This window comes from Euprymna scolopes, chromosome 13, assembly GCF_053919585.1.
Source record: "Euprymna scolopes isolate OS-2025 chromosome 13, ASM5391958v1, whole genome shotgun sequence".
NCBI lineage: Eukaryota > Metazoa > Mollusca > Cephalopoda > Sepiida > Sepiolidae > Euprymna > Euprymna scolopes.
In genome coordinates, this window is record NC_136494.1 from 47029696 (window position 1) to 47043350 (window position 13655).

At 38.9% G+C, this 13655-nt stretch overlaps 1 protein-coding gene across 1 annotated transcript; it reads left to right on the top strand.

The window, feature by feature from the left end:
- The first annotated feature begins 7965 nt into the window (after positions 1–7965).
- On the top strand, positions 7966–8634 carry LOC145292244 (uncharacterized). Its single transcript, XM_080138566.1, has one exon. It carries the CDS (start codon positions 7966–7968, stop codon positions 8632–8634), a length of 669 nt encoding a protein of 222 aa, XP_079994692.1.
- Positions 8635–13655: the final 5021 nt, after the last annotated feature.

Consider the following 13655-nt stretch of genomic DNA (forward strand, 5'->3'; position numbering starts at 1 on the left):
TGCGGTTGCTGCTGCTTGGGCTATTGACGTCTTTGGCTGCGGCGGTTGCTGGACAATGTGTTCTGGTCGCTTGTCCGGTATTGGCTGCAGCGGCTGTTGTTGTTGCTGTGGCGCTTATTTTTTCGGCTGCTTGCTGGCTGGAATTGAGGGACTTTGTTTTCCCCTTTCGAGTCACTGTGACCCATTCAATGCTGGGGGATGGGTCTACTGGCTTGGTTGTCATGTCTGGGGCACAAGGCTTGTCGGCAGTTGTAGGGGCTTTGGTCGGATTTCTTTTGGGGCAATCCTTGGCCATGTGTCCCTTCTCCTGACAGTGCCAGCAGTGTGGTCACCGTCTCTCTACTAAGACGGACATTGTCCCCTTTCTCGCACCTCAGTGGCATTGGTTGAAGCCTGTTTTGTCCAGGCGCATCTGGAGTCTTTAGTCTTCAGTCAGGATGTCCCTCTTCTTGCTTGTTGGGGCCACGGACACCACGTCCCCGTACTGGCTGAAGACCGCTCCTAGTTGCTTTGCTCCCAGGAGACAGGGGACATTCAGTACGGCGACATTGGTGACTGTTTGACTAAGGTATTCTGGCTGGAGTTTGATGTTTTTCCAGCGCAGATTAGTTCTATTGGCTGTCTCTTCGGCCTCTCTTTGGTTTGGGAGCAGGACGTCCCACATTGCGTAGCTCCTCCTGCGTATGTATTTGGCTGGGATCTACAGATCCAGGAGGCGGCCCACCATGCTGTCCTTGTCTACTCTTGTGAGGCCTCTTTTCTTTGTGTCCGAGGTCATGAAAGACACTATCCTCTTCTTAAGGTCCTCTGCGGTGCCGGGAAAGGGTTTTATTACGTTCCCTTCTGTGAGGTCCTTGTAAGTGGACTCCAAGAGGTCCTGGTATTCCTGACGGGACATTTGGGTTTGTGAACCCCATTCAGTGTCTTCCTTACTGGCAATGCGGGTCCAGGACAATGTCCTCTGGCTTAGGTGTTGCTGTTTCTGCTTCTGCTGACCGGGGTTTGGTGGTTTGCCCAGTGGGATGAGAGCCACCAATCGGTGTTGAATATTGCCAATCTGCCGGTCCCTGTCTCCTGGGTCTCTTTCTTTTTCATCCTGAGAGGGGATTGTTGGCACCTGGGTGCCACCTGTTGTACTCCACCACTTATGGAGGTTGCCTCTGCTCCAATGTTCGTTGCCAGGCTTTTGTTGCTGGGTATCTCCTTTTCTGGAGGGGTGGCTGGTTGGTGCTTGGTCTCTTGGGGAGCGTTGAAGCAGGCTAGATCTTTGGTCACCCCGACACTTCGCATAATTGATTAGCGTTTTAGTCCTTCTAGCTACTCCATCCTCATCATTTTCCCCTTTTTCCGTGAGGGGATCGTCCTCTTGGGGAGTTGGAGTGCTACATTTGGGTGATGGTGTAGTGGACTGAGGAGCCGGGGGTTCCATCGGCTGTGGTCGACCGGCGACGTCCATAGTCTCCTCGTCCCTTGATTTCTTCTCCACTTCTGCTGGGCGTTTTCCCTCATTGGGAGCAGGAGTGGAGGGGTCGTCTTTGGCCAATGAGGATTGAGGAACAAGAGGTACCACCGAGTGCTGTTCGCATGAAACGTGCTTCGTTCCCTCGTCTGCCATTACCTTTGCCCCCTCGGTCGGGGAGTGGCCCTCTTGGGGAGCAGGTTCCAAGCTTGGTTGTTCACAAGTTGGTTGCTTCTCCAGGGTTGTCACGGGCTGCAGCCCTACCCTGGCTTTCTTCTCATCTTCTGAGTTTCTCCCTCTATCGGGGAGCTTTCTAGGGGAGCAATATGGTGCATCTGAGGCAGTATGTCCCCTCTGCCCGGCATTGTAGAGTGGTTTCACTGGCCGCTGACGCGGGCCAAAGTGTAGCGGGGAGAAAAGAAGAAATTGGGGAAATGGGGGGGGATCAGAAGAGAACAGAGGTTTGACCTCCCTTTGCGGGGATGTCGGGTTAGCAGCTCGAATCCCCCGTGAGGGGGAGAGTAGAGAAGGAAGACGCAGTGGGTGCTAGCGGGTCAGAGTGCCGCGTCGCAATTAAGAGAGAGAGGTGATAGACATCTCTGCCCAGAGAGGGGAGCAGAAACGAAACACCCGCCCTACCCACGTCACCCTACCCACAAACAATCCCAAGGAAGCGAGAAAGTGAACCCGGTCTGCTCAATTCACTGGAAGAGCAGCGAAGGAAAACAAAGTTTTGGGCCTGGCAGGTCAGAGTGCTGCTCAGGCAATAAAGAGAGGAGAGAATAGACCATTTCAATCTCAGAGGAGAGGAGGAAACGAAGTACCCAACAAACTAAAGCTTACCCGACCAGGTCGCGTCTACCAAAAAAAGTGTTATCGGTCCCAGAAACAGCAAACTCCCAAAGAAGGGAACGTTTTCGGGTCCACCACACAATGGCGTCGGTCCTGGGGGGAGTAAAGAGGGTCCTGACTTCCCAAAAAAGGGGGTCGGTCCAACTAACAAAAGTTAGTGTGTCACGAAAGTGACAAAAGTGACACCTTGAACTTAACCCAGGGGTGCGTCAAGTGGTAAAGACCTTTGAAAAAAATAAAAAATGAGGTAACTCGGAGAACTATCCCGGCCCGAAGGCCAAGAACCGGCGCGATTACCGGGAACGTTGCCTTACCTTCAAATTAGTTTCAGTTTTATACAAAAAAGCTGAACAAACACAAGACGGGCTGAAATAGCAATAATTTTGTAAAAATCAACGTAAATAAATCTAGACACAACGCATGTTCGCAAATCATAAATATTATGATCTAGGGGCTATATAAACAATAAGCGATAGTAACCCCCCTCGAGACCATCGGCGAAAAAAGCCTTTTCGAAACATACATAAAATGCGCGTGCATATTTGCCTTTTATATATATAGAAGATGTTACATAATTATGGATAAGATCTCATTTCGATTTATTAAACTTTCTTTTTTTAACACATTCTTAATGATGCAACCCTGGTCCTATCGAAAATACAGCAGCAATAGCAGCAGCAATTAACAGAAAACAACAAAAACAGTCAATTATATAAAATACTTAATTCTGATTGGTTAAAAGATCGAAGTTTGATGAGTTACTGTAATCCAACTTCAACCAATCAAAAAACAGTCGTCCTGGGAGTCAGCTGATCAATATTTAAGGGAAGAGCCAAACTTCTCCAGCAGCTTGCCAAAGAGAAGAGAAGATCAGAGACAGTATTTTGACATCAACTTGGCAGACGACAAATCTATACAAAGTTTAGGATCAACAAATCCATGAAACGCATCTGACCAACTGCCCCATCAAACGTGAGTTGAATAATATTTCCACGTCAAATAGATGACAAGGCTGTTAAATTGTCTTCCTTGAATATTTTCATTGAAAACCAAACTCTAAGCTCTTATTCTTCGACATTGTTAACACCTTCACTAGGTGTGTCAGAATATTTTGGGAATTTTTGACACCCTTAACACAAAACTGTGAATAAAATATACAAAACTCGTAATTTCTCTTTTTAAAGTGGCTTGTTTAATTTCTTTATGGCATATACTTCCAAAATAAACTATTAAAGTTTTTTGAAATATAATAGAAATATTATTTTTTATTTCTTAAAAAACAGTGTTTACAAAGTTTGCGTGCGTTCATGCAGCCATTTTTTTAAAATGTAATAAAATGAATTGAATTTTATGAGTTAATTTTTTATTTCAATTTTTTTCAATTTAAAAATCTATCAAAATTTTTCTATTGGTTCAATTTTTACAATATTTGCAGGTTTAATGCGAAATTTTATGCTCTTTCCAATAAACCGAATATAATATCCTAGACAAATGTTTTTTTTTTAAATTCAACCCCTCCCCGCATTTTGAAATGTCTATTAAAATGAAAATAATTAATTTTCTCACCTCAGATTTATATATCATAAATTGAAGATAAAAGATCAATAAATAAAATAATTTAAAACAAAAAGAAAGAATAGTTTGTGCAAATTTACCTGTAAAGTCAAAAGTTTAAAACCACATTGATTTTTTTTAAGTGAAACCTCACATTTTAAAAATTTTGTCCTGAAAAGATTGAATACCTACAGCAATTTTTTTTGCTTCATTCAATGTTTTTTTTTAGATTTAAAACAAAATAATCACTCCATAAAGACGAAATAAAATATATCAAATAAAAAACCCATGTATTTCTTTAACAGAATAAAAAAAAAATCGAAACTCGGTCAAGTGGAATTTTTTTTATCTGCAAAAACCTATAAGTGAAATATGATCATTTTTCAAATACGATGGCCCATATTAACTAACTTTTGTTTACAGCCAGCAATAGAAAGGGAGATTAATTTTGGCCCTTACAAACCACCGTAGTTCTTAACTTGAATAAAAGGAGACATTTGTCTCGCTTTATTCCCCTTCTAAAACATCTGATGTCGCGCTATTTTTTAAGCTTGCTTAAAAAAGTATTTTATTTAAAAAGGACATGGAATATCAAATATAAATATGGATAAATTCTTAACAATGAAGAATGGAAGTACCCATTGATTAGTATTTTTTATAGGTAAGTGATTTTTTGGAAATTATATATATATTATATTCGAAGTAAGTTAAAATTTGTTGATTTTCTTGAAATCTTTTTTAAAGAAAACCGATTTAAAAAAACAAATATTGCATATTTTGCTATTAAACCTATTATTAGTTTAAAATTTGGTCTTTGCTCCTTTTATTGAAAAAAAAATAGGGTTTGAATTAGATTAGTAGTTATAAGCTTCGAAAGATAGTAAGTCTAAATATTCAAGTTTTCATTACGCATTTTCTGACACTGTGCTACTGCTACATCTTCACCATAAAAGAATAACACATATTGACATATTTTATCGACAAAAAATTGTTTATGCTAAGTTGTCTCCCTTGAATAATTTTCATTGAAAACGAGCTCTTATTCTCCAATATTATTATCAAACCACCCAACACAAGGATAACACCTTTTTTTTAACTATCATTTCACCCCAAACAAAGCACAGAGCCACTTATTCATAAGGGGCTACTATTTGGAACCAGATTTGCAGGGATACTATTTAGGGAGATGGGCAGCGAGATATCTGTTTACATTACACTTCAATTTCTGCATGTCAGTACAGTCAGGGAAGCAGGGACCTGAGAGGGAATTCCAAAGTTTAGTAGTCTGAAGGAAAAGGTTGTAGGTTTTATGACATCTGAAAATCTCTACAGTGCAGAGGTGGGATTTTGCTGCTTGTCGGGTTTGTCGAGGGTATTGTCGAAGGGATACTAGTGCTTTGAGTTTATCAGAGCATTTGCTATTGAAGTACTTGTGAAACAGGCACAAGGATGCCATGTTTCGGTGATGGGACAAAGTTTGGAATTTAGTTGATAGTTCATGACCTTATTAGGTTGGTGACTCTTTTTGAACCCTGTCTAGAAGCGATGCTAGTGGCATATGTACCAGCCCAGATGTGCAAATCCTGGCCTTGTAGAGATACAGAATACTCTCAGGTGCGAGTAGCCTTTTAGCACTGCAATTACCTCAATGTACTTGTTCCAATTCATTCCGTCTGTGAATGTTAACCTTAGGAGCTGAAAGGAAGTACTTTCAGGCAGCCTATCATTAGCTATGACAATCACTGATTGAGAAGGTTTCTTGTAATTGATAAAGGAAATAAGTTCAGTCTTGGCAGCATTGAACATTACCAACTAGTTACGGCCCATTCCACTACAGGCTGGAGGTCTTCCTTTAGGATTTTAGCAATTTCCTCATTAGTTTTAATCTTGTGTCTGTTAAAGAGCATGGTGTTATCAGTAAATATCCTCATCTCAGAAAAAATTTTATCAGGAAGGTCGTTTATGAATATCAGGAATAATAAAGGTCCAAGGATTGACCCCTGTGGCACACCCACATTTATATCATGTTGTTTTGATGTACAACTATCAAAGACAACCTAGATTTTTCTCTTATATAAGAAGGATTTTAATTATGTTAAGTAGATGTCCAGCAATACCATAGGATTTGATTTCATGAGAAGACCATCATGCCTAACTCTGTCAAATGCCTTAGATATGTCTCGGGCTACTGACCTATCTCCTGCCTTATCCAAAAGGTCAGATTTATGATATTTAGTTTTAAAAAAGCCAATCTGACAATCTTGGACAAGAATATGAGAGTGACCTCTCATTGATGTAGCCTCGTTTTTGATGATCATTATTGTAATAAAACGCACTCATAGTAATTTTGACATGTAACACTTTTCACACTGATGAAAGAAGTCAGCAAAACGTTATGTAAAAAACAAACATTTGAAAGAAACAGGGGAAGTCTGCCAAGAGGTGCTGGATTGAAGAAATAAATTAAAGATAGTCTCTTACAGTGTGATTAGTATTTGTATTGAACATATTACTTTCTGAGTATTAGTACTTATTAATTTATCTCATTTGGTTCAGTTCTATATTGAAAATACAATGGACACTATTTTCATAGAAATGTTAAAATTGCTGTGTGTGATTGATTTTTCTGTTGAAAAAAAAAACAATCAATTTTTTGCACTATCTAGAAAAATATCAGCTTTATCAAATGTTGATTAAATATATTTCTCATCAGTTTGTGGAATTTCCATAGGTCTTGCTAGTTTAGCAATATTTTTCTAAAATCAACAGTAGATTCTCTACAGTGCAATGTAGACTACAATGTATTGTAGACTAGGTTATTGCAGGAAAGCATGGTGTATCACTGTGGGACCCCAACAAGAGCAGGCAATTAATCGATTTGATTGAAAAATGGACGATTTCATCGATTTCGATGACAATAAAAATATGGGAGTGTGAAACATTCATTGATCATCATTCAATCCCAGGCAACATCGGATTACCTTGCAAGTTTTAAACTATCCTCTCCTCTCAACAAAGAGAGTAAATGGTAAAAGTGCAGAATAGTTAACAGTCTAGTAATCGTAAACAAAAAGAAACAATTGCCTTATACCAAAGGAAGTATAATTTAATCATTTGAATGACTTGTATAAATCGACATGCTAATTTTTTTTTTCTTTTGTTTTTTTAGTTATCTTTTACACAATAAACAATGGTCACTTGTTTAATTGGTTGATAGAATCAATTCTGACGAGTTGTAAAAATAATGACTTACCCTACCACTAACCCCGAGTTCAATGTTTGCCTCTCGGACTTAGTTTTAACATCAATTTGTTTACAAATTCTAAGTAATTAACTTCTTCCAACTTCTAAGGGACAAGCAGCCATTTTTCCCCCCTCATGTAAATACTGCTTAGCACGAAAAAAAAAATTGAATTAAAAATAAATAAAAATAAAATAAAACAGTTTAAACACATTAAAAATATACATGTCGACATAACTTAATCCTCCTTGCTGCATGAGGAACTAATCTCAGGTTACACCGCTAGAGTAACATCCCTTGGCGGTGACAGGCCTGTATTGTAGATAATGGGGCGAGAATAAAATAAGATGCCTGTAAACCAAGTGTACGCATTGTGTTGTTTTCATTAATGAGAATCCACATGTAAAGATAATGAAACATGTTGGCAGTGGTTGGATGAACAGAGTTTTAAGGAAGAATACAAAATGGAAAATGTATTGTAAGAAAAATAAACGAAGATAAGTAATGTTTGATTTATTGTGTAACATTGCGCACACACACACACACACACACGCACACACACAAAAAAAAAGTTTGTTATGCTTTATCTGGTCATTGTGATCTATTTGTGTTTAAATAATATGAAAAAAGAAGTTTAAACCAATTTAATCGGCCGTAAAACACAAGATTGCATTGAAAAAAAAAAGTGTCCGAACTTAACATGGAAGAGATAAATAGACCAGTGGCGGGGATACGACCCCCACAACCCCTGTGTATGGAAAATAATTTGTCAGCGAACTGGAAGCTGTTTAAATTAAGATGGAATAACTATGCTATCATCACGTATCTAGCGAGACAGCCAGTACCATATCAAACGGCGATGTTGCTGCATACACTTGGAGACGAAGCGTTAAAATTATATTATGGGTTTCAATTTCGGACTCCGGAAGAAGAGAGAACACCCAATGAAATTCTCCAAGCATTTGATAAGTATGCCATTGGAGAAATTAATGAGACATACGAACGATATATCTTCCACACAAGAAAACAGGGAGAAAGTGAAACAGTGGAAGCATTTATCATGGCACTCCATACGTTGATAAAAACATGCAATTTCTGTGAGAATTGCATCTCTTCCATACTACGAGATGAGATAATTCTTGGAGTATACAATCCCCACACCCAAGCGGAACTGCTTAAAATGAGACAGTTGGACCTACAGAGATGCATAGACATATGCAAACTACCAGAAAATGCAATGCTACAGTCTAGAATTCTGAGACTCGAGGCAGTTAACAGAGTGGACTTGAAACCTAAGGGAAGGCCAACAACCACAGAAATTATAAAGGGTGTAGGGCGTGTGCATTACGACATGAACCCGGAAAAGAGTTTTGTCCAACTTTTGGGAAGACATATTTCAAATGCAATGGAAAGCACCACTTTGCAAAAAGATGCAAATCAAGAAAAAAGAATATTCGGTTTGTTCGAAAACAAGATGATAGCGATAGCAGTAGTGATTGTTCAGATTATGGACACGTCGACAGTGTGACCACAAAAGAAGGAATCCATTCCATCAGACCTGAAGTGATAAAGGCAGAAATGATGGTCAAAGGAAAGCCGGTTGTTTTTCAGCTAGATAGTGGAGCCTCAGTGAACATCCTGAACGAGAAACATGTGGCGGGAAAAACACTTGAGCAGTCCAATAAAACCCTTGTCATGTGGAACGGGTCACAAATGGAACCGTTAGGAGAACGTCGGATAAAAATGATAAACCCAAAAACCGGACTCAAGTATGCAGTGAAGTTTGTCATTGTAAAGGAGGACTTCCAACCACTACTTGGAGCAAATGCCATCCAGCAAATGGCATTCATTAGTGTGAACAATGACAAATTTAAGAGGGTTGCAAACATATCTCAAAAAGACAGCAGCCACCACCCGGAGAGCATCATATCCGAATTTCAGGATGTATTCCAGGAAGAATTGGGTATGTTACCTGGAGAGGTTCATCTGGAGGAGAACTCCAATGTAACACCATATGTTGCAGCGGCTCAAAGAATACCAGTGGCTATTAAGGTAAAAGTGAAAGCCGAATTAGAAAGACTGGTCAAAAAGAAGGTAATTGAACCAGTGAATGAGCTAACACCATGGGTAAGTGCCTTATCACTGGTAATCAAAAAAAATGGAAAGTTACGGATATGTATTGACCCCAGACCATTAAATAAGGCTCTTAAACGAGAGCATTTCCAGTTACCGGTACTGGACGATCTACTCCCAGAACTTGCTGATAGCAAAGTTTTCTCAACTCTTGATCTAAGGGATGGATTTTGGCACCTGAAGTTAGATGAAGCCAGCAGTCGCTTGACCACTTTTGCCACTCCATATGGCCAGTTTCGATGGAAGGTTTTACCATTTGGAATTGCTCCAGCCCCGGAAATATTTCAAAGAGAACTATATAATAATGTGGCCGATTTGAAAGGAATCACCAACAAAGCAGACGGTCTTCTAGTAGTCGGGATTGGTAAAACAATGGAAGAAGCAACAGAGAATCATGATAGAAAACTCAGAAGGCTGTTGCAAAAATGTGATCTTGGGATGTGATTGAATGCTGAGAAAATGAATTTACGGCAAACATCTGTATCATTCCTGGGTCAGAGGATAACCAGTGAGGGTTTACTTCCAGATCCTGATAAAATAAAAACCATAAAAGATATGCCACGGCCAACAGACATTAAGGGAGTGCAACGATTGGGAGGATTCGTGAATTATTTGGCAAAGTTTCTGCCTCACATCTCTGATGTGATGGCTTCAATTCGCAACTTAACAAAGGCGGTGGTGCTATGGATGTGATCTCAGACCAATGAAGAAGCTTTTGAGAAAATCAAAAAGTTGGTGAGTGAAGCACCAGTATTGAGATACTATGACCCCAACAAACCATTGGTCGTTCAATGTGATGCAAGTGAGAAAGGACTGGGGGCTGCATTGCTACAAGAAGGTCAACCCTTCGCCGAGCACTTACAGACACAGAAACCCTATATGCACAGATTGAGAAAGAACTATTGGCAGTGGTTTATGCCTGTAAACGGTTTCACCAATACACATTTGGTCAACAGGTTACAGTATTGACTGATCATAAACCATTAGAATCAATAATGAAAAAGGAATTGGGGAAATGCCCAAAGCGACTGCAAAATATGTTAATGCGCTTGCAAGTTTACAATGTGATTGTTCTATACCGTCCTGGTAAGAAGATGTTCCTAGCAGACACATTATCAAGGGCATACATTCATAGAGTGAGCAATGAATGTATCGATGATGATGATGTCCAGGAAACAGAATATATTCCAGTAACAGAAGGAAGGTTGCTCAAATTGTGCTCAGCCACAAAAGACAGATGTATGCAGATGTTACAGCAAGTAATTGTGGAAGGATGGTCAGAAGACAAAGTACATCTTGACCCAGAGGTGAGACCATATTTCAGCATGCGGAATGAAATGACGGTAACAGATGGATTAATATTCAGAGGAAACCTAGTAGTAGTACCAACAACACAGCGAGCAATGTTAAAAGAAAAATTGCATTCCACACACCTAGGGGTCGAAGGATGCTGCAGAAGAGCAAGAGAATGCTTGTACTGGCCAAATATGAATAGTGACATCAGAGACTTTGTCTCAAAATGCCCAACGTGCAGGAAATATGAGGTAGCCAATCCTGCAGAGCCATTAATGGTTCATGAAATTCTGGAGAGACCCTGGGCAAAAGTAGGAGTAGATCTCTTTAGTTTTGCAGATAGGGACTATTTCTGCACCGTTGATTATATGAGTAATTTCTGGGAAATTGACCATCTCCCGACTACACAAGCTAGAACCGTGATCACTAAGCTTAAGCACCATTTTGCACGACATGGGATACCAGATCAGGTGGTCACTGATAATGGACCACAGTTTAGTAGTCAAGAATTCTCCACCTTTGCAAGAAAGTGGTGTTTTGCACATACACCCGTCAGTCCTTACAATAGCAAGGCAAATGGAAAAGTAGAATCTGCTGTAAAGATGGCAAAGAACCTTTTCCGGAAATCAATGGAAGATAAGGCTGATCCATACCTAGCGATGCTGGATCACAGGAATACGCCAGCCAAGGGTCACTTATCACCTACATAGAAGAACAAAGACACTTCTTCCAACCAGAGAGGACCTACTCAGACCAGAACTACACAAAAATCTAAGCAAAACAGTTAAGGGGGACAGCAGAAAGCAAAAGTATTATTTCAACCAGAACGTAAAACCACTTCAGCCAGTGCAACATGGAGATGTGGTATGTATTAAACCACACATAAAAGGTCAGCGAGAGTGGAAGAAGGCAGTTGTGTGGCAGAGACTGGATGAGAGGTCATACCATGTCTAAGTTGATGGGGAGCTGCTCCGACGTAATAGGGTGAATTTTAAAAAAACAGCAAAATCACTTCCATCACCATCATTGATCCCTCAGTCATACCAAAGGCCTAGCGAGGAGGCACCAATAACTGAAGGGGTTTGTAATTCACAAACACCTCGACTCGAAAGTAATAGAAGAGAAGGAATGGGGCCGGCGACACCATCCCCAGCAAACCAAAATACACATTCAGGGAGACTATAAAGGAATCCGGCTAGATTCAAAGACTATACAAACTAATTGAATCCAAGTGAAAAGGGCAGAATAATCCCTGTTAGGCCGGGGGGTAGTCAGCCCAGTGAAAGCCTAGATCACAAGGATAAAGCATTGTTTTGTTTTTGTATTTTAGTTATTTTGTGTTTTTGTTAGTGGATCTTTTTCTTTGTTGTTGTTCTTAAAGCGGGAAGATTTTGCATGAGGAACTAATCTCAGGTTACACCGCTAGAGTAACATCCCTTGGCGGTGACAGACCTGTATTGTAGATAATGGCGCGAGAATAAAATAAGATGCCAGTAAACAAGTTGTGTTGTTTTCATTAATGAGAATCCGCGTGTAAAGATAATTAAAAACTCCTGCGTTTGATATAGTTATTTTTTTTACCGATTTCTATACTTAACTATCCTACACTTTTACAAAGTAAATATCCGCCCCAATTGTAAAATAGGTATTTACTAAATATTTTATAAGGGGGGGGGGTAACAGTTCCTATTTAAAACTATAGTAAAAGGAACCTAGTCTCTCTCCACCCAAGAAAATAGTTACAAAATTTAGATGTTATTTGTTTAAAAACAACTGAATAATATTTTGGCTTTTGTTAAAAGTCGCACCTCCTTTTTTACAAAGTGATTTGGTGGAATATATAAAATATAAACGTTATAATAAAACTATGTTTATGCATGTTTTTTTTAATTTTTTTTAAATCAATTGTTGGCAATTTTTTTTTTTCTTACATCAAACAAAAAAAAAACAACGGGTTTGTATTACTGTACACATAGATTCGAAAAAGTTGTCAAAAAACAAATATATAACAAATAAATGTTATCAAAGGCAAGATAAGTTACTTTTCTACCAAACTGTATATATTTTTTTGTGTTTTTATTCAATGTAACATATTTATTCAGCTCGAAAAACATGCAGTGTTTACCGATGTATTGGAAAATTCAAAATGGCGGCCAACTCTCTCTTAAACACGGTAAGTTCGAGAAAAGGTGTTATAAATAATAAACTAGACAAAATACTGTTAGAAATTCGCTCAATATATATTACCGTGACATAGGTTGACATATATTTGGTGTTTTTTAATAGTATTTTGTCTAGTTTATTATTTATAACACCTTTTCTCGAACTTACCGTGTGTAAGAGAGAGTCGGCCGCTATTTTGAATTGTCCAATACATCGGTAAACACTGCATGTTTTTCGAGCTGAATAAATATGTTACATTGAATAAAAACACAAAAAGGATAACCTTTACGGAGATGGTCCCAACGTCCGCCTCGTTCTGAGCTCGGAGAGATGCCGTTTGACGTAGGCGGTGTCGAGGCAGAAAATTACCCCTTCAATAAAGTGCCCAGTTGTTAACTTAAGGAGAAAAAAAAACCGTTCCAATAATTAGAATTTTTATTTTTTTTATTTTAAACAGTTCAAATAATTAGAATTTTAAAAAGTAAACAGTTCAAATAATTAGAATTTTACAAAATAAAAACTTCAAATAATTAGAATTTTACAAAATAAACAGTTCAAATTTTTGATAATTCAACAGTTCAAATAATTAGAATTTTACAAAATAAACAGTTCAAATAATTAGAATTTAAAAACAAAAAAACAGTCCACATGATTAGAATAGTTCCATGTGGTTAGTTAACCCTGTAAGGACTTCTGTGATTTGTTTCACAATATTTGTAAAAGCATCTGTCTGTGACATATCGCATATTTTAGGGTTAGGGTAATTTTCTGCCTCGACACCGCCTACGTCAGACGGCCTCTCCCCGAACTCAGAACGAGGCGGACGTCGGGACCATCTCCGTGAAGGATAACCCACAAAAAATATATCCAGTTTGGTAGAAAAGTAACTTATCTTGCCTTTGATAACATTTATTTGTTATATATTTGTTTTTTGACAACTTTTTCGAATCTATGTGTACA